Source organism: Leptonychotes weddellii, chromosome 11 (assembly GCF_054177405.1).
Source record: "Leptonychotes weddellii isolate Sample4059 chromosome 11, ASM5417740v2, whole genome shotgun sequence".
Lineage (NCBI taxonomy): Eukaryota > Metazoa > Chordata > Mammalia > Carnivora > Phocidae > Leptonychotes > Leptonychotes weddellii.
The window spans coordinates 33,815,309-33,836,478 of NC_138379.1; the positions used below are offsets into that span (position 1 = coordinate 33,815,309).

At 46.1% G+C, this 21,170-nt stretch overlaps 1 protein-coding gene across 6 annotated transcripts in view; it reads right to left on the reverse strand.

Annotated features, from left to right (window-relative positions):
- NAV2 (neuron navigator 2) overlaps window positions 1-21,170 on the reverse strand; it is a 708,473-nt gene that overhangs the window by 247,356 nt on the left and 439,947 nt on the right. For all 6 annotated transcript variants that reach the window (XR_014138638.1, XM_081798468.1, XM_081798466.1 and 3 more), the window contains exons 2-3: window positions 18,982-19,099; window positions 8,305-8,357 (exon numbers count right to left, since the gene is read on the reverse strand). Coding sequence is in view for 5 of the 6 variants with exons in the window: in XM_081798468.1 (XP_081654594.1) it covers window positions 8,305-8,357; window positions 18,982-19,099 (171 nt within the window). In the remaining variant the exon portion in view is untranslated. The remainder of the gene's footprint in view (window positions 1-8,304; window positions 8,358-18,981; window positions 19,100-21,170) is intronic.

A 21,170-nucleotide genomic window follows, 5' to 3' on the forward strand; every position in this document is an offset into this window, starting at 1 on the left:
CCTTTTATTAGGTAAGACAACATACTCACACAAGTTCCTAAGATTAGTATGTGGACACCTTTGGGGGTCCGCTGTTCAGCCTACCACACTGGGTGCCTACTTTGAGTACGATAAAGCCGTTCAATGCACAATAGTTAGGATATACAGGACTCGTAAGCAGAGATAGGAACAAACATCTAATGTGCTCTCTCCATGAACCAGGACAATACCAGGTGCTTATTATGCCATCGCTCATTCATCCCTGGCAGCAACCCTAGGAGGCAGCTTCTATTACAATCCCCCTTTCACAGAGGAGGGCAGGCTCAGATTTAGGAAACTGCCCAGCACACATGGTCCGGGATGGGAGACCCAGGGCTGCCTGATTCCAATCTTCTTCTTCAAACCAAATCTTCTCATGAAGGAAGGCCTCTCCCCCAGGCTCTGCCCACACCTACAGGAGGGCCAGGATTACAAATGTAATTTTTGTACCTCCATGTCACAGTCCATCTTTTCTCTTCTTTAGTCAGTTTCCTTAGATGTAGAATAGCCTAACAGTTAAGGGAACAGACTTTAGAGCCAGGTTTCCAGGGTTCAAGTCCCAGCTTGTCCCTTCTTTGCTGTGTGACCTCATGCTTGTTACTAACCCTCTCTGTTTCCTCATCTGTGAAATGGGAATAAAGGTCACTGCTCTCACAGGGTTTTATGAAGATAAAATCCATCAATGCAGATGTCTAAAACATTGCCCGGTTAGAAGTATATATGATACATGTTTGCTACTCTTATGTAAGAACACAGACAGAATCTGGGACAAAGGCAATAACCCCAGACTCTACAGCCGGAGGCTTAAGAGAAGGAGAGATTCTCTAACATGACTCACATTTAGCCCCTGGCAGAGCACAGCAAATGGCAGCAGGGTCTAAGTTCTCCACACCATTCAGTGGAATGAACAAGATCTATTTCTCATTCTACAAGAATAAAAGGAGCTAAAACATGTAAAGCACTTACCACTTATTTTTTTAGATTTTGATTGATTGATTGATTTAGAGAGAGAGAGCCTGAGCATGGGGGAAGGACAGAGGGAGAGAAGCAGACTCCCCGCTGAGCAGGGACCCTGGGATCATGACCTGTACCCAAGGCAGACGCCTAACCAAACTGAGCCACCCAGGCACCCCAAGCACTTACCATTTTTATTATCAATCCTAATAATCTCTGGTGGTTGTAAGGATGCCTAAAAATGCTTACCTCAAGTGACATAAAAGAATTCAATAAACCAAAAGTTAACTGCACGGTCCTGCAGTCTTCTAGATAAACCAAGAAAAAAAGGAATTAAAAGAAGGAAAGATACTTCTAGGATAATGCTAAAGAGCTTCCAATAGCCATAAATAAGGATCTGACAAGGTATGTTACAATCCTTTAGTCACATGGATAAGTCGAGGCCAGCTCCTTTCTTGGTCTTTCCATCCATCCATCCACCCATCCACGCAACATTTGTTAAATACCTACTAGATGCCAATCATCTAAGCGTATCCTAAGTTAGGATACTCAGGTGAAAGACATGGCATCTCCTTCAAGAAGACAATTCAACAACAACCACAAGGGAGTGCTAGGAGAAATGCAGGCATGGAATACCAGGAGACACAAAAGACAACAGGCACCTAATTATCTCAATTACTTGAGATAACAATTGACCTGAAGATTAAAGGTCCCATTATCCAGGTGGGACAATCATCAGTTTTTCCAGGCAGTCTGGACAGCACGTAGCTGAGTACAAAGACAGGAGTATACAGCCTCTTTGGGGGCACCCAAGTTCCAGTATGCCTGGGGTATGGAGTGTGAGTGGCCGAGTGGCAAGAAATGACGGTAACTGGATTGTGAAGGAACTTCTACTGTGTGCTCAAGAGTATGGAAAGGAAAAGGGGTAGCCCACGATGGTTTAAATAGATGTGACCGAAGAGACAGAGAGCTAGACGTGGATGTTGCCTCCATGTTGAAAGAGATCACTGGCCAAAACATAAGCAGTGGCAATGGATGTGCCATTGAGTGGTAAGTGGTGGATGCTGCATGCTGATCTTGGCCCTGGACTCTTCCTACTTTGCTTTAAATTCTAAGTGGCCTGTGGACTTTTCCTCATTCCTTCTTGGTTCTGTAACATGTGTGTGCCCTTAGGGTGGTGTAAAAATAGGCCCAGGGGCCCAGGGAAGAGGCAACTCAGCTGCCCAAGGATCTCAGACACTCCCTAGTCATGTGGCCTGCTTTCTCTCAGCTGTTGGGAGGGCTCAAGGTCACTGGGCCTGGAAACCTGATTCTGTTGCAGATGGCCTTCCCTTGGCCCAGGAAGCTCTGTGGAGAACACAGTGGGAGGTACCTGGTGCCAGGGCTGTCCAAGGCCATCTCAAGAGGCTGCCTCTCACTAGGGGTCCCTCCTCATTTTCAGCTCCTGAGGTTCCATCAACAGGTCAACTCAGGCCCTTTCCAGAAATAATCTCCTCTCTTCTGCTGATTCTGCTATATCCACAAATGAAAAATTAGAGTAGGGAATGGGGAGGTGGAGACTATTTTTATTATACCCCTTCTCTGTCACAGAGGTGGACACCATAGGCTCTTGAACTAGATAGACTTGGGTTCGAGTTCTAACTCCACTTCCTAGGTGAGTAATCTGGGACAAAAAAAAGACCTTGTAAAGCCTCAGTCCTCATGTGCAATTTTTTTGGGAGGGGAAAGAAAAGGGATTCTGCTCATGGAATGTAAGTTTGAAAACCACTGCCTGGACCTTGTCTGTGTCTACTTGCAAACTCCTATTGTTTTGGGAACTCAGGAGCTACCATGTCCACGGGGACCTCTGAAAGGACAGGGTGGGGGAGCAAAGCTGTGCCCTAAGCAGCAGGGGCACTGAACTTTGGGTCTGTGGAGCCCTGGGGGACACATGGGCTGGCCTCTGGGATCCACAATCTGCTGAGGTATATGCAAAATTCTGGGGTGTGTGTGGTCTGGGGAGGAGAGGGCCTTAGCTTTCCTCAGATTTCCAGAGGGTTTCATGTCCCCAACACATGAACTGTGTGCACAAATCATCATTGTCATAGAAACAGCCATGTATCAAGTGCTGTTCCTATGCTAGGAGCATGGGGGTAATGAGCTCACCTACCTGAAAGGGCTTTTGGGAGGATGGAGGGAAAGGATGACTGGGCAGCACTTAGCCTGGCACCTGGCACCAGGCAAACACTTGACAGGCTCTCACTGTATTTTATCATCTTAATCAGTACTACCCATGATTATCCCTTTCGTTGCCTCATTAGTACTATCAAAACTTTATGAGCTATGTGTTATCAACCCCACTTTCCAGAAAAGGAAATAGAGCCTTCAAAAGGTTAAATAATCAGCTTAAGGCCACAGAATAGCAGAGAAGGAACTTGAACTCAGGCTGCAAGATTCTCAAGCCCAGTTGGCCCTCCGTCTAGAAGCTCTACGGGAAGGGGGTGCCTGGGTGGCTCAGTCTGTTAAGCGTCTGACTCTTGGTTTGACTCTTGGTTTCAGCTCAGGTCATGATCTCAGGGTCGTGAGCTTGAGCCCCACATCGGGCTCCTCACTCAGTGCAGAGTCAGCTTGGCATTCTTTCGCCCTTCCTCTCTCCCCTTTTGCTCCTCCCCCTTGCTTGTACACTCTCTCTCTAAAAATAAATAAATAAAATCTTTAAAATAAAAAATGGAAGCACCAAGGGAAGAAGGCAGAGCTCTTGGAGCGCTCCGGAGGCCCCAGATGACCCCGGGCCTGAGATCAGTGACCAGAGGGATAAACAGGCCTGGGGCTTTCCACTGAAAGAGCCAGCAGGCCTTGCTAACTTTGCACCTCTCCTCATGGACAACAGAAAGCCAAGCCCTATACAATAATAATGATAAAAAAAGAAAACCATCCCCTGCAGCAGCCATTCCTAGGCTCCAAAGTAAGGCAATATCTTGGAGCCCAGGGGTCCGAGGAGAGGCAGTGCCCTCGGGCCAGGCTCCAGGCAATGTTTCTCCTTCCAAACTAATGCATAACTCTGCTGAATACAGCACTTGAAAGCCAAAAAGATGCCCCTGGGTTGCCATGGCAATGCTAAACAGACAAAACATTTTAACCAGCTCTGACGCACACAAACAAAACTATTCAAGGGCCAAATGGATGGCCTGGTGGGTGAGAGGGGGAAGGGAGCATTTCTACAGCTCCATCTCCAAGGCCATTACCCCCAAAAGTGTGGAGGTCAGCCTGAAACTGCCCAAAGGACTCCTTCAACACAAGCTAAGGCCAGCTGGCTAGGGAAAGGCAAGTCCCTGCCATGCCTCTCTGCCTCGTGCCCACAGTCACGGTCCCATACTACAAGGGCCCCCAGAGGGTCACAGTATATGCTGATGGTTCTGGCTCTGCCTCACCCTGGGGACAGCTCTCCACCACGTGGGCCCAAAGTAGCGTCGAGAGGGTGGGATGTGCCCATAAGCATGAATGGGATCACAGACCTTATGGCACTGTGCAGGTAAAAGTCAGAGCAAATAATAAACCCATGAACTACCATTTCCCACCAGGTAGCATTTTCAGTTCCCAGATCCCACGACTGAACTTCTCTCTCCAGGGCTGGATGACCATGAGTATTTTCCTTTAAAAATACTTCACTCCAGGGCCCAGTGGGGGGTTGCTCCCCAAAATGCAGTGATCTGGGGAGTGATGATGAATGCAGAAGATTTGTCCTAGACCCGAAGACTGCCATGCCTATGGGGTCTGCTGTATTCTGGGCTCTTCCATGCCCCACTCCTCACCGCAGGAGAGGAGTCTCACCAGATACAGCTTATGGCACCTCGGGAGGATCATAAGCAAATGCTGCAAAACCTTCCTTTGCAGGGTCCCTGACAAGCTTTACTTCACATTTTCCAGGAATGTGAATCCTCTTCCACCCATCATTCCCCTGTGGTGAACCCTCTTGCCTTCCAGACTCACTCCCTAGAAGTTATTCTTAGACCTCCCTCGTTCTCTGTGGCAATGGGCCCCCACTGTGCCATGTGCACAGATGTCTGTGCACACAGCTGCACTGCTATTCTCTGCTCTCCTGCCCACCCATCACGGAGCTCCTGGAGGGCAGGGACGCCATCTTGTTCACCTGAGCATTCACGTGGCCCATCCAGTGGCCAGCACTGGTCAGCACTCTACGAAGGTTTGCTGATCGATCGGCAGGCTCAAAGGGACAACGCCACACCCATCACGTCTGTGCATCAGTGCACCTCGGATTTTTCTAGTCCCAATGCCGGAGCTATCTGCTCTCACTTCCCCAGCCTACTGGAAAGGAACATTTGAAGCAGAGCCCAGAGTGCAGGAATTTGAGACCTGAGCTGCTGAGCAACCTGGTGGATTGGGAGAAGTGTGGGGGCTGGGCCTCCTACCCACAAAAATCAAAGCTCTTGGCCCTACTCACAGATTAGCTGATGGACTGAACTTGCCCCCTGAAAACTGGAACAGCACCCATTCCTCCTGCTCTAAACCAGGATTGCTTTTTTTTTTTTTTAAGATTTTATTTATTTATTTGACAGAGACAGTGATAGCAAGAGCAGGAACACAAGCAGGGGGAGTGGGAGAGGGAGAAGTAGGCTTCCCGCTGAGCAGGGAGCCCGATGTGGGACTCTATCCCAGGACGCTGGGACCATGACTTGAGCCGAAGGCAGACGCTTAATGACTGAGCCACTCAGGTGCCCCCAGGATTGCCTTTCTTTGGTTCCATTCTTCAAGGCTCCTGAAGAGGCTGTGTTTTCTTAGGGAGTGAGCACATTGACTCTGTTGATTATTTTCAAGGGAGGCACAGTTACCTTCCGAACAGGTGCACTCCCCACGTTCTCACCTCATTGTGGGTCATCTTCCTCTTGCCAACATGGTGCTCCCCACATGTCTTTCTCTCTGTCTCCCCCAAATAGGCAATTTGTAGCAAGCAACAGCAAATCTTTATCATGGGCTGCCCGAAATAAAGCCTAGTTGGGAGCCTAATCTTCTAGGAATCTAGAAATGGTGGCTCACCCACTGTGTCGTATTCCCAAAGTATGCTTCCCATGAGTAGAAATGCATGAGCTCTGTTTATGCTCATACAGGTGCGTAAACGCACACACACACACGGGGGTCCTAGTAGACAGAACAACACCTGTGCTTGTCCAAGAAGGACTTCCTGTGTGCTCTTGGTGAGGTTCCGTCTTACGGATTTGACACAGTTTGTGATATAGGGCTAACGACAACGGCCCTGTTGTCTTTATCATCTTATTTCCTACCGAATGGAATGACTGTGGTGGAGGTTTTCACATTTTCCTGGCCTTACATCCTGTACGCTGAACTATTCTCTGCTACGTTTACCACCAGACCGTGTCTGCCTCCCCGCCCCTAAGCTGGAACTAATTATCACAGACAATTATAGGATTTTATATTCCTGTATTCTTAAAAAAAAAACCCCACAGGCCATGAAAAAAAAAAAAAGAAAACAATACTTTCACAGCTGAAAGAGTTAGAGAAACCACAAAATTACATTGGTGCCATGGTTAACATTTATAAATAACATTTGGCATATAGAACTAAATTTGCACCAAAGAATCTGAGGTGGCGTTATTATTTTATAATCTTGAAAAGTGGACTTTCACACCGCCAACAGAAAGCGCAGAAAATACAAAAGTGCCAAAGAGAATAAAAGGTTCATTACCTTCCAATGTCAGGTTTCTGTATGCATTATAATGGGCTGGGACAAATGCATCCGTATCTGTCTCAAAGGGAACGACTGCATCTCTTTCATGTGAAGATATGACTGCCTGTGTAAAATGCTTGCACTAAATTAAGTCTTCTATCTTCCAAATTTTCTCAATTATTAATACTCTAGACAGCTGCCGTCGTAGCGCTAGCAAAAATAGCAGCCAAGCTTTTGAGAAGTCAAAGCAGCCATGAGATTCTGCATGGGGACTTTCCTACGGAAGGAGGGGTTGCTCTCCTGATCAAACAAAAAGAAACAAAATCCCCAGTGAAATGACCAAAAAAAAGAGAAACTTGTTTCACAATGTAAACTGAAGAAGGACTCCCCACCACCCATACTCCTCTTCAGAATAAAAAAATGTGTCTTTATGCATGCAAAAGAAAAAGGTTATCTGTCCAACTCACTGGGATAACAAACACTTGGAAAAACTGAAAGGGAAAACCAAGGAATGCCAATCGCTTTGTTATATTCGGAATGACACTATTAAATGTGTCAACTCAAAGGGAGTATGGGGAGGGGCGCCTGGGTGGCTCAGTCGTTAAGCGTCTGCCTTCGGCTCAGGTCATGATTCCAGGGTCCTGGGATCGAGCCCCGCATCGGGCTCCCTGCCCAGCGGGAAGCCTGCTTCTCCCTCTCCCACTCCCTCTGCTTGTGTTCCCTCTCTCGCTGTGTCTCTCTCTCAAATAAATAAAATCTTTAAAAAAAAAAAAAAAGGGAGTATGGGGAGGTCAGAAAAAACAGATTATGCCTTTTTCTTAAGTTTCTGGAAGGAAATTAATGTCCTGCAAAAATAAAAAGTTATCCTGAAGTTGCCACACTTGTATTTTAAATGCATAATAGCATCATCTTAACAGTCTGATATATACGTACTTGGTGTAAAGATTGTTTGGAAAGCCTTTTGAAGGGAAAAACCAGGTACTCAGAGCATTGCAATTTAATGTTTTCTGAACTAAGCAGTGATCATGAATTTTAATTCAAAGATCATGCACAGGACATACAACAAGAACAGATGTTAAAAGATTCATTTTTTAAAAAAAAGCTTTAATATCAGAGCTTAAGCATATGACACCAGAGAGAATATCGCTTGTCAAGGTTAAGAATGGTCTGGATATGATTATACATTTCACATCTCCTGTCACCATTGTGATTTCACATCATTCTAACCTTTAAAGGCAATCAGACCACATGCCCCGATTTCTGAGCAAGATACCATGACCTCATCCGTGCCTCAGCACCACATACAGAGATCGTAGTGTGTCTTTGAGAAAGCAGAATGAGTCACAATGGTCCAAATTCTCAACAAGTGTATGTTTCCACCAGGTCTGCATAATTTGTTTCTGAAAGAAAGGGCAGTATTTCATGTTCCCTGTCACACCATCTACGTAAAAAATCACGGCCACTTTTTAGTAAATGCCAACAAATGTCAGAGAAGCCGACGGCAGCTACTTGGAAATAGCTGTTAGTTTATTAATATAATCCCCTAGAGGAAAGCTTATGGTGGGAATGTTTTCAAGATGGCCAGTATCATTGAGAGACAGGGCTTCCTTCTCTCACACAAATACTCACACCAGCCGTGTACCACTTACCATTTGTGATCTGTTCTTTGGACAGCCATTGATGTCTTCAATCTTTTCATTTGCTGCAAAAGGAAACACAAGTCAGAAAAATAAACAATCACCCCAGATACTTTGAGTAGTGATGTTCAGGACCCTTGAGGCCAACCAAGTGCTAAAGCCCATCCTGGGGTCTGTCCAATCAGTGCAGCCATGTGAAATGCTGAGACGCAGCTCGCAAGCTTCAGGACTTACTCATCGGGCCGCCGTCCTCCAGGGACAGCTGGGGCAAGGTCATCAGCATCTAAAGCAGAGACAACTGCACTGACAACAGTCTTGGAGCGATGGGGCATCACAGAAATGTGTGGAGACTGAGAAATAGACCGGGCTGTGATGAGGTTTTAGGCTCTTTGAAAGGCTACTATGACCTCCCCACAGAAGATGGGACGGTTCGGAGTGGATCAGTCCAGCTGTAGCTCCACTCGGCACAAAAGGCATAGATGAAAGCATCTCACCTCATCTTTTTCTTAATTTTTTTTTTTAAAAATTTAATTCCAGTGTAAAGTAGTGTTATATTAGTTTCAGGTGTACAATATAGTGATTCAACACTTCCGTACATCACCTGGTGCTCATCACAGCAAGTGCCCTCCTTAATCCCCATCACCTATTTCCTCCCTACCCCCCACCCATCTCCCCTCTGGTGACCATCAGTGTGTTCTCTATAGTTAAGAGTCTGGTTTTTGGTCTGTCTCTTGTTTTTTCCCTTTGTTTTTTTCTTAAATTCCACAAGTGAAATCACATGATACTTGTCTTTCTGACTTATTTCGCTTGACATTATATTCTCTAGCTCCATCCACGTCGTTGCAAATGGCAAGACTTCATTCTTTGAATAATATCACACACACACACACACACACACACACATATACACATCTTCTTTATCCATTCATGTATCAATAAAGACTTGGGCTGCTTCCATATCTTGGCTATTACAAATAATGCCGCCATAAAGAGGGGTGCATGTATCCCTTTGAATTAGTGTTTTTGTATTCTTTGTGTAAATACCCAGGAATGGAATTACTAGATCATATGGTAATTCTATTTTTAACTTTTTGAGGATCGTCCATACTGTTTTCCATGGTGGCTGCACCAATTTGCATTCCCACCAACAGTGCACAAGTGTTCCTTTTTCTCCAAATCCTCACCAACACTTGTTTCTGGTGTTTTTGATATTAGCCATTCTGACAGGTGTGAGGTGATCTCACTGTGGTTTTGATTTGCATTCCCTGATGAGTTGAGCATCATTTCATGCGTCTCTTGGCGGTCTCACCTCATCTTTAGCCAGAAATGCTAATATTGCTTAATACCAATAGGATTACTAATAATCCTATCCCCAAAGTGGTAACACACAGAGAAAATGGGAGAGTGAGACTTAAAAGTGGCTCATCCAAGACCACACAGTAAGTCCAAGTTAGGTCTGAAACACACTCTTGGGGTCATAATAGCACCTAGCTCCTTGGAGAAGTGGGAGAAAGAGGTTGTGTTGAATTAACTGGAAATCAATACAAGTGACAAGGAAGAAAGGCCCAGGTGCTCACAGTGAAGTACGGAGGAATCCCTACAAGACACAGCCTAAGTTATCTACGTGGGGTAGAGGGGCTGAGTTTGCCACAGCAGCACCACAAAAACACAATATATGTCGAGGTTAGGGCACTGGCTTTGGAGGCAAAGATACTGCAGTTTGAATCTCAGCTCTATAGCTTCTTAGCTGTGTGATCTTAGCCATATCACTCAATCTCTCTGTGCCAGTTTCTTTGTCTATAAGATGGAGCTAATACTACCTACTTTAGAGGAAGAGCTGTGGGAAATAGATTATAGGATGGCAATGAAATGCTTCGCACCATGCCTAGCACACAGGGAGCGCTCTATAAATGGCAGCTCTCATTAACCCAGTAATATATATCATCTATGTAAAATACATAAAATATTAATTTCCTTTCTGATGTCTCCATCAGAGTTAAACCCAGAAACTCAGCTAGGAGTCCATGGTCAAGAACTAAGGATCTGCCTCTTATATATATATATATATATATAAAGGAAGCCTTTATAAGCTTCCTTTCCAGTCCCCTGATCTTCCACCCTCAGCCCCCACCCCCAGATGGAAAAAGCACCTTCCGGTCTCTGTTCACTCAGCACCATGTACCTACCTCTACTTTGCTATTAATTATCTAAGGTATAACTCCTTTCCTTGTCTCCCCCACTATGCTGTTTACAGCCTGGCAGACATGCAGATTTGGGTTTTCACATTTGTGTCCTCAGGGCTCAAGAACTGCTTACAAAATGATTAAAAAAAACCAAAACCCTCTTACACAGATTTTAATGAATAGGATGCCAAAAACTTCCATGAAAAGATATTAAAAACCATCTGAAAAGGATAATAGAATCAAAGTGTCCCAAGCCTCTATTTTACAACACCTGAATCTAAGTATACCACACCATTACCTCAATTGGGCTTATTTTTTCCCTAGTGTTTCTACCTTGCGAGAGAAGGGAGAAATAAGACACAAGCTAGTGGTAAGAAACTGTTTAAAAATCCAGTCACTATGAGACAGTCTAGTCAGCATACATTCAGTCTAATCTACACCCTTAGAATCTGCCCAGAGTAATAGATACTCAGCCTTATGCCCCACCTTGGAAGATGTCAATATTCAGAGATCCAACTCTTAAGAACACTAGGATAGACATTTTAGGAAGCCTTTCAACCTGCTTCCCTTACTCCCAAAAGAGGTGCCAGAGAGCCTTAAAAAGCCCATAAGAAATCCCCGTGGATGAGATGACCCATGGATATTTGTTCTTTAGTTCACTAGAAAATACCAGAATTATAATCAGCCAGAATAGACCACTAGCATGTAAACTCCAGAACAAACTTTATCACTTGTTCTTTCCTACTGTAACCCCAGAGCTGAGGATAGTGCCTGAAACACAGTAGCCCCTCAAATATTTGTTGAGAGGAACTAAGGAATGAGTATCCTGAACATTTCAAAGAACCAAGGTTTTATGCCTATTTTGAGGCAGTTGTCCTTTCACTTGTCAATACAGACATACTGAAGATGGAAAAAAAAAAAAAAGATCCTTGAAAAATGGCACTTCTTCAAACAAGGGAAATGATGTCAGGCCTGCACTCGGACCTTGGGTTTTGATATACGACACTGGAGAATAAGTATGTGGGCTTTTGAGAATCCAGGCCACTCAAGGTATCCTCCAACTGGATACTCATGATGGCCAAAGTCGTAAGTCATTAGATTCCAATCGATACCCAATGCAGCATGAGGTCACTAGTGCTCATTAAAGTGAAGGATGGATAACTGTGATCCTAAGAAATCATTTTAAAGATTCTTTATATACCATCTGGATTAAAAAAACAACAACAACAACAACAACCAAAAAACCCAAAGGGTTTATCTCTCTACTTCCTTTTCATGGTCAGTCACCAAACCACAGTCAGGTACTGCCTGAATTCAAGTATCACGGCTCCCATAAGCTTCTTGCCATTTTACAACATTCGAAATAAACCAATGGAGTGGAGCCTATGGATGATGACTCTAAAGATATATGGGAAGAGATAAATCAAATGCCGAAACCCAAACTCAAATGCTTAATAAAAATGCAAAACAAATCTTGAGCCTCCAAGTTTCCAATTTCATGTAATTTAAATACTTCTCCTTTGCTTAAATTCTCAAGAATTTCTATGGCTGTCATAAATGCTTAGAGCAGTAACAGCGGCTCTGATTCTGCTGATAAGAAGGAAGAAGAGCTTGGTCTTCTGAGCTGAATTTATTAACTTGTGGTAGGGGGTCTTTGGCTGCAAACCAAAAGCAGATAACCAAAAAAGCAAAGGCATTTGTCCCCAAAGTCCTCAACTATGATTAAAACTGGCATCCCTAAGTGCCCGTGCTAATTTATTTATTCCAGCATGTTCAAGACATTCTCAGCAGTAACCTGCCTGCACACGAGGTGACAAGTTAGTAATTGGAAAGCTTTTTAAGTAAGAAGAGTGGCACCAAGCTCCTTGCTTTCCAAAGGACTTCTTTTAAAGGGCGGAGAGCATTTCAGCAGCCCATGCATCTCTGCATAGGGCAGCTGGTAGCCCTGCCAAAGGGAAGAGAGAGAAACTGGCTGCCCAGAAAGGCAGAGGACTTACCCAAAGACACACAACGGTAGTAGGTCATCAATGGAAAGAGGGCTGAATTCCTGGTTATGCTCAGAGGCAGCCCAATGGCAGTGGAAAAGGCGCTGCTATCGGCTCTCTTCACCTCTAACGGGAAAGCTCTTACCCTGTCCTCTGTCCTTGCTTCCTCCTTCTCTCCAATCCTCTTTCTTTCATCCTGTTTCCCTCCTTCTCTCTATTCTTTCCTCCCTGCCTCCCACCCCTTCTCTCCTTCCAACCCCTTCTGGCATTCTCCCTGAGTGACAGCAATGTAAGCAGAAGGAGGGAGGCCTGTCTCTCCCTCTTGATTCATGCTGTTTATCCTGGCCTCATAAACCTTTCTAATAGCTCATGGCGATGGCACCGTGATGGGCTGGCAGGCAACTGCCGGCTTTGGGCAGCTCATGACTTAAGAAGATAATCACACTAATAAGAGGCTGAATGGAGGCTGGACCCTCGGTCACGAAAGGCAGCAGCAAAAGGTCCACTTCCGCCCAACAGGCAGAAGGCGATGGAAGAAAAGTGTGGGCCCCAAATCATCCCACTATCTGAGAAGCCCAGCTCCTGGGGTAGACACACGGACTCTAGAATTGATCTCTCTGGGGTAGGTGAAGACTCTGGAACCAGTGTCTGCACATAACACTTAAGGCTTTCCTTCAAGCCACACTTCTGATCATGGCACTCCCCAATGTGAAAAATCAACTCTTCAACCACTAGCCCAGAATTCATTGCCCTGCGCCTGGTAGCCTCAGGCCTGGTAGCCCTGCCTTATTTTGCCTTGTTGCCCCTCTCACTCTTACCCTCCAAGCCTCTCTGCACACTATTTCCTCTGTCAGGAATGTCCTTCTGACTGCTTCACCTAGACAACTCTAAGTTTGAGATCTTGGCTTAAAGGTAAATTCCTCAAGGAACCCTTCCTTGATTCCACCCCCTACCCCCATCATGGGTCAGGTCTCACAACACCAGTGGTCTTCAATCATTATGTACTATACTTCTCCCAGGCCTCCCAGGCGTTGTTCCCCAAAGGGACAATCTCCCTGACTCCAAGTTTCAATGGGCCTTCATTTGGGGGTGTTCTTTTCTCTAACTACTTTGAAATAACTTCAAATGGGGGGTACCTGGCTCAGTCAGTTGGGCATCTGACTCTTGATTTTGGCTCGGGTCATGATCACAGGGTCGTGAGATTGAGCCCCGCGTCAGGCTCCATGCTAAGCGTGGAGTCTGCTTGAGATTCTATCTGTCCCTCTGCCCCTCTCCCTGCTCACACTCTCTAAAAGTAAATAAATAAAATCCTTGAAAAAGAAAGAAAGAAAGAAAGAAAGAAAGAAAGAAAGAAAGAAAGAAAGAAAGAAAGACCGAACGAACTTCAAATGGACAGAAAAGTCACCGGAATTCCCACACACCATTCTTTCTCATTTTCTCTCCCCTTGTCTCTGTACAGGTATATAGATTTTTTTCCGAATCCTTTTAGTGTGGACTACATAGATTGTTTCCTCTGCCCCTTAGACTTCATATGCATTTACAAAGAACAGGGAGATTATCTCACAGTACAATTATAAAATTCAAAAAACTTCACATTGATATAATCCCAATTTTAGCAATATACTAAAAAATGTCCTTTATGGCATTTTATTCCCCTACATAGGATCCAGTCCAGGATCTTATAGTACATTTGTTGTCACATCTCTTTAATCTCCTTCATTCTGGAACAAGTTCTCAGCCTTGGTCTTTCATAGAGCTGACATTTTTGAACAATACAGGCCAGTTTGTTTTTGTTTTTAAATAGAATGTTCCACAATTTGAGTTGGTCTAAGATTCCTTGTGATTAGTTTCAGGTTTTCCATCCCTGCCTGGAATTCAACATAAGTGATGCTATGTTCTTCTCGGGGTATCACATCAGCAAGCACATGATATCCATCTACCCCTTGCCAGTGATCAAATTTTGATCTCTGGTCATGAAGTGGATTCTCCCCTGTGTGGATACATTTCCCCTTGCAACTAATAAGCAATCAGTGAAGAGACACTCTGAGACCATGCAAATTGCTTGCTCCTCAAACTTTCTCCTCCAGATGTCAGCATCCATTGCTTCTTGCCTTAACTAATCTTTACCATCATGGTTGCAACTCACTCTTTATTTGTTTCCCAAAACAGTGGAGTCCTTTCTTCTCCACTGATAGATGTATCTATCTGTCAGTGTAGACTCGTAGATTCCTATTTTATTCCATAATTATAATCCACTACTGTTCTCAATTTTGAAGCTCTTGTGGTCTCAGATTATGGTCATTCTTTGTAGCCATGGAGGGCAGAACTAGTATTTATAAGGAGATACTACCAAGGGCTGGGGGGCAGAGTTTGACCTAATGAAAGAAAATCTTTGGAAGGATTCCAACTCTCTATCATTAGAACTAGCTGACAGGGTGGGGGGGGGGGGTGCGGGTAGGAATAAGCTGCCCGTCACAGGAAGTATTTAACAGTCTGTTGACTATTCTTCATAAAAGAAATTCATGCATCAGGTTGGGGCTTTAGAGGTCCCTTCCAAACCTTGAGACCTGCAACAAGAATCCTGGAAAGGAGGAGAGTGTGACATCCAGTTTAGAGGCATGTTCAGAAAAATAGAAACTGCAGAGAAGGGCACACATCCAGGCCACCTGTGGGAAACAATCCAACCAGGCCTGCAGAAGCAGGAGCTGCAGTGAATCAAAGTCTAATCCCTGATCCTCTCGGGTTTTCTTGAACATCATTGCTCGCCAGCCACCATGTTAAATGCTCCATATGAGCCAGAAAGAAAGACAACTCAGACCCAGGCCCAATACGGAGGCCAGTGGAATGATAGAGGAGGGTCCCTCCAGCTCTGTGTGGGGGAGCTAGGAAAGATATGGACTTTTCCAGATGAATGGGGGCTCACCAGCCAAAGAACAACTGCAACACTAAAATTCTGTCCAGCACATGATGGACTCCAATTCTGGGAAAATCTTAGATAGACCAATAGAAACACACATACATATATATGTGTACGTTAAATACATGTACACATATAAATGTACCTTTTTACATTTTATTTTAAAGGACACACATGTGGGAAAAAGCATGGGCTTCAGAGTAAAGCATACAATTGGTCAGTAGTTCGACAGCCCGGTCAGAAACGTTGCTCCCTCTCCCTCACCAAGAGATCTGTATTCACAAGATTCGCTAAGATTAAATGCTCTGAACCGGCTGACAAACAACCTAGAGAAGAAGTCACACAGGACTCCTGCGTGTCACTACCTTTTCAGCTCCTCATTTTCTGGGTCTCTGTTCTCCACAATCAGAGCAGAGGGTGTGAGCCCAGCACAGTCAAGGGCAGAGATAGAGGTGCTAACACCTGGCTTGACTTGTAGAGTCCCCAGCAGGAGCAAGCTTCTCTTGGAGGGCTGAAGGAAGGCAAGTTGGGAGCCTCAGGGGCAGTCAGGCACTGGTACTAACTTGAGGCCCTGCTATCAGTCCAGGAGCTCAGGCCCAGAGAGGCTACTGTCTAGGGAGGTTCATGTCCTCCAAACAGATTCAGGGAAGCGTCCTACTGAGCAAGGATAAAAACTGTACTAGCTTATATTCTGTAGCACTGTGCTTAGTAAATTCATGATATACATGCTACCATTCATCTACTCTGAGCCCATGACAGAATGAATTTATCATGATACACTGTAACGTGGATACCAAGGCCCTGTCACCCTCGTACTCATATCTTTCTAGGAAGTAGCTACCGAGTGTTATCCGAGAACACTTTACTTCCCAAACATAGGTCATGTTTGCTACCTACCTTGCATCTCCTAAGACTGCCACAAAATTCAGAGCGTGCCCATTTTAAAGACAGGGAAACAGAGGCAGCAGAGGAAAGGGACTCTGAGGTCCCACGGTTGGGAGCAATGAAGCTGGGATGAGAGCAAGGCCTCTCGGTTCCATCCTTTCCCACTTGCTCTCTTGCTCCCAGTGCTGAGAGCTGAGAAGGTCCTGGTAGAACTACTACACAGCCCCAAGATTCAGCCACAGTGGCGCCTCATGTGACCCAGCTGATGGAGAGGTCAAAACTCAGCTCAAGTGCAAGTGCTCTCTTCTGTGAAGACCTCAGCAAGAAGATGCTACGCCTTCTTCCAAGGTTACAGGCCTTGCACAATTGTCTCTTTATTCCTAGCTTGGAGCACAATGCGGGCACACAGTCAGCGCTCAGCAAATGCTTACTGAACTGAAGTGAATGGAGCCAGATCCTTGCACTGGGTTTCGTGTCTCTGGATTGACAGGGGGCATAATAGAGCAGGGCAAAGAACAGAGGTTTTAGAAGCAAACTAACCCAAACTAGAATCCCCTCCAGACTAGTTGTGTGATACTGAGCTACTGAGGACACACTGAGTCTCAGTTTCTGCAGGTGTAAAATGGGGCGAATATCCCCTACTTCATAAGGATGTTGAGGAAATGGAGAGAAATTCGTAAGATTGGCAACAGTGACAAAGAGCGGGAGGAAGAGAAATCGGTTCCAGTCCAAGATGACTACATAGGCGGAAGGAAGGGGCAGAGGGTGGAGTAGGCAAAACGGGGGAAGGGGAGTGGGAGACATGGGCTTCTAGTTACGGAATGAATCAGTCACAAGCGTAGGGAATTTAGTCAATGGTACTATAAGAGTGTTGCATGGTGACAGATAGAGGCTACCTCTACGCTGAGCATAGCATAGTGTATAGAGTTGTTGAGTCACTATGTTGTACACCTGAAACTAATGTAACATTGGGTGTCAACCATACTCAGAAAAGTTTGAGAAAAAAAGTGGGAGGAGGAAGAGGATGAAAGGGAAGAAGCGTAGCAGACAGACTTCTAGGTCACCCCCAATGATATTCCCGCTTACTTCAAACCCTTGTACAATCCCCCCTCCGTGGGGTGTGACAGAACCTAGGATTTGCTTCTAACCAACAATACAAGGCAAAGGTGATGGGATGTCACTCCCACAATCATGTTACATTGCAGAAGATTATAACTTGCTAGCCAAGTTGCTCTAGAAACTTTCTCCCTTGCTGGCATTGAAGAAATCAATCCAAGCAACCACGCTGGGAGACCCACACGGCAAGGAACGGAGAGGGGCTTCTAAGAGCAAAGCCCTCCAGCCAACAGTCAGTGAGAAATCAGGACTCACCTCTTCTACCTGCAAGGAAATGAATCTGCCAACACCAAGTGAACCTGGCCCCCTCCCCAGTCAAGCCTCCACATGAGGACTCAGCCTGGGCCAACATCTTGACTGCCGCCCTGCAGAGATACCAGCTAAGTCGGGCCTGCACTTCCCACACCCAGAAACCATGAGATAATACACACATGGCAATGTGTTACACAGCGGTAGACAACCAACACACGGCAGGAAGGAAGAAGGAGTGGAAGAAGGGGAACCAGCGCAAGCCAGTCTTAAGAAATCAATCTTAGGGGGTGCCTGGGTGGCTCAGTCGTTAAGCGTCTGCCTTCGGCTCAGGTCATGGTCCCAGGGTCCTGTGATCGAGCCCCGCATCGGGCTCCCTGCTTAGCGGGAGGCCTGCTTCTCCCTCTCCCACTCCCCCTGCTTGTGTTCCCTCTCTCGCTGTCTATCAAATAAATAAAAAATTTTTAAAAATTAAAAAAAAATCAATCTTAGGATAGCAGGGGTGCTTGTAACTGAGTGGCAGCATCAGTCCAAAAGTTCCCAGCTAAGGCCAGCTTGCCTGTGTTTTCAGGTACAATCTCCGCAGATGTGAGTGGAACTACGACTATTCTTTTATAGCCACTCTTCTCAGACTTGAAAGATAAGCAACTTTCCCACAACAATGCACACCCAAGGGGCTTCTGTCCTTATGCCTTTTCCTTTGGCGTGAGGCAGCCACCGAAGCACAATCAGCCTAACGGCATCTAACTGACCTCCTGCCTCCTCAGCCCGAGTTCTCAGGCAGGGCTGCGGGGGGCACTTCCGGTCAGCCTTGAGGCTCAAGGCTGAGCTGTGCCCACCTGCCTTCCCGGGATGAACCCGCTCTTCCTGGCACGCAGCCCCAGCTCCCTTCCCCTAGTATTAAAACCAGAACCAACCCTCTGCACAGCTTGATCCTTTGCCTTCTCAGACCCAATTAGAGTTGGCAGGACTAAACCAGTCTTGTGGTACCTTTTGTTTGTTTGTTTTTGGTAAATATTTCCAAAGTAATCCACAAAAAAAGTACCATCAGAGGGGTTGGGGGGCCAGAAGAACCAGAAATACAGGGGGCAAGAAAGGGGCAGAGAGCCCTCCTCAGACCACCAGGACCCCCTCCAGCCCTCCTTCTCTATCAAGCGGGTCATCGTAGCAGGAAAATCAAGCTGGTACCCACGCTTCCCCAAGCACGACACATTATCAAGTGAATTGTTCACACGTGCGACAGAAACACTGTATTCTTCTGGGAGATTTTGGTGTTCTGTGCCCCTTGTCCAGCTCATCCCCTTCTGGGTCTGCACTGTGAGTCTTCAATCCCCAACGTAAAACCCGCTCTTACCCACAACCTGGATAATCTGAGCCAGGAGGACGCCGTCCGTCACATCTTGCTGGAGGTCCTTGATGAGACGTTTGTGGCCCGATTTGGCTAAATAGTGATTGGCCCAGTCCGTATAGATCTGCAAAAAAGCAAAGAGGCAACTTGAGGAACCTACTCAGACCCCGTCCCCGCCAGCGCGCCGTCCTGGGCCAGCCGCAGCCATTAACATGCAGAGCCTTGTGCGGAGGGGCCTTTCAGCTACCCAGAGTGGGGCTTTTGCCTATTGAGAGATCTGCCATGGAGGCGCGGGGAAAAGCTAAAGAAAGCTTCAAAGCATGCAAAGGCCTGAATGGGACGGGGACACAGAACTAAACAGTCTGCTCCAGACGGCTTTGAGAGGCGGTGGCTCTAAATGCAAGAGAAGCCTCCCCCTACCCCGCCGCCGCCACCCCACCCCTTCCCATCTTTTTTCTCTTTATTGGGAAAACGTATGGGGAGGTTACCACCCAACAGGCATCTTTTAATGGGCCATTTCAGGGTAAGGAGGGCTATTGAGTTAGCGAAGCTCTCAGGAGCCTGGGTCCCTTGTAAAGAAGCCAAGTACGCCAACACAGAGCCCTTCAATTACTCGTGTGTGAGTGGCGTTATTGACCACCTTGCAATCAGCTCAAATGTAATTGGTTTAATTTAAAAGCCTCATTTCCACTGTTGGGATTCTGTGACTAATAATAATTTTAAAAACCCAGCAAATTCCAACATATTTAAACACAGCATTGGTGTGCACAGCAGCCGAAAGGCAGGGGCTGGGTCACCCATGGGATCAGGAAAACAGACCCCCCCCCCCCCCGCTCTTCTCTGTCCCCACAAGAGAATCTTTTCTTTCTTTTTTTTTTTTAAAGATTTTATTTATTCACCTGAGACAGAGAGAATGAGAGACAGAGAGCACGAGAGGGAGGAGGGTCAGAGGGAGAAGCAGACTCCCCGCCGAGCAGGGGGAGCCCGATGCGGGACTCGATCCCGGGACTCCAGGATCATGACCCGAGCCGAAGGCAGTCGCCCAACCAACTGAGCCACCCAGGCGCCCGAGAATCTTTTCTTTCAAAACAGGCCTATAAGCACAAGAAAACTCACCTGAAAACATTCTCCCTAACTGAAATAAGCCAAATAACAAAAAAAAATTAGAAACCTCACCAATTTTGAGTGCTAGGTTCCACGACAGATTTGCGAGTCTGTGGAGGGACATGCAGACCCCATATATCGGCACCTTTCTCCCCCCTACAGTGATATGAACAAGTGATGGCTCAAAGAGAATAGTCCACCTCGACTGGTCCATATATTAGTAGCGACAAGTTCATATACTAAGTCATATGAGGTCTCCAGCTGGTGTGCTCTGAGATCTTGTGACTCCCAGAGCAGTGGGAGCCCTACCCTCGCCCCGGCTCTCCTCCACTCTGTGCTTCCAACAGGCCCAGAGTAATCTCACACAATGGGGCACTGCAGGCCAGGGCCTGGACTCACAAAGTAGGACCCTTCTGGGACGCTGCACCCCTGGCTATGCCACCTGGGACGGTGAGAGCCCCCTCCCAAGATGGGGGAAGGTAGAGCTGCACTTCCTACTTCATCAAGAGCTGGGAACAGACACTCCCACCTCCTCCCAGTCCCAACCTCGAATCTTGGTCTTCCACTGCAGAGACCCACAGCTGAAGAGGGACACCGCAGGATAGGGCTATTCCACACTGCGCTCCAAGGTATCTAATCCTTAAATCCATGTTACTTGCCTCCCTAGGATTCCCAAGCACAATCATTTTCAATTTTGTAAGCACTGAGAAAGCTAAGGAAGTGGGGCACCATCTTGGTCATTAAATGGCCAATCCTAAATGCTAAGGATCATTATATTAATGTTAAGAGGGAGAAAAAAAACATTGAAAGGAAAAAAGGCAGACCTGAGTTCAAGCCCCAGTTCTGCAGTTTCCATAGGGTAGGGATTTGGATCTGTTTTGAAGGTGCCCACAGCATTAGCATATTAGTTCTCGATATGTGTCTGTGGGTGAATGGATGCAGGACTTCAGGCAAGCTATTTAACGTCACTGAGGCAGGCTAGTTTTTCTTATCTGTGAAATGGGATCAATACCATCTACTTGTCAGTTTTATGAGGACTGAGTGATAAGACATTTGAAAAAAGAGGGGGCACCTGGGTGGCTTAGTCAGTT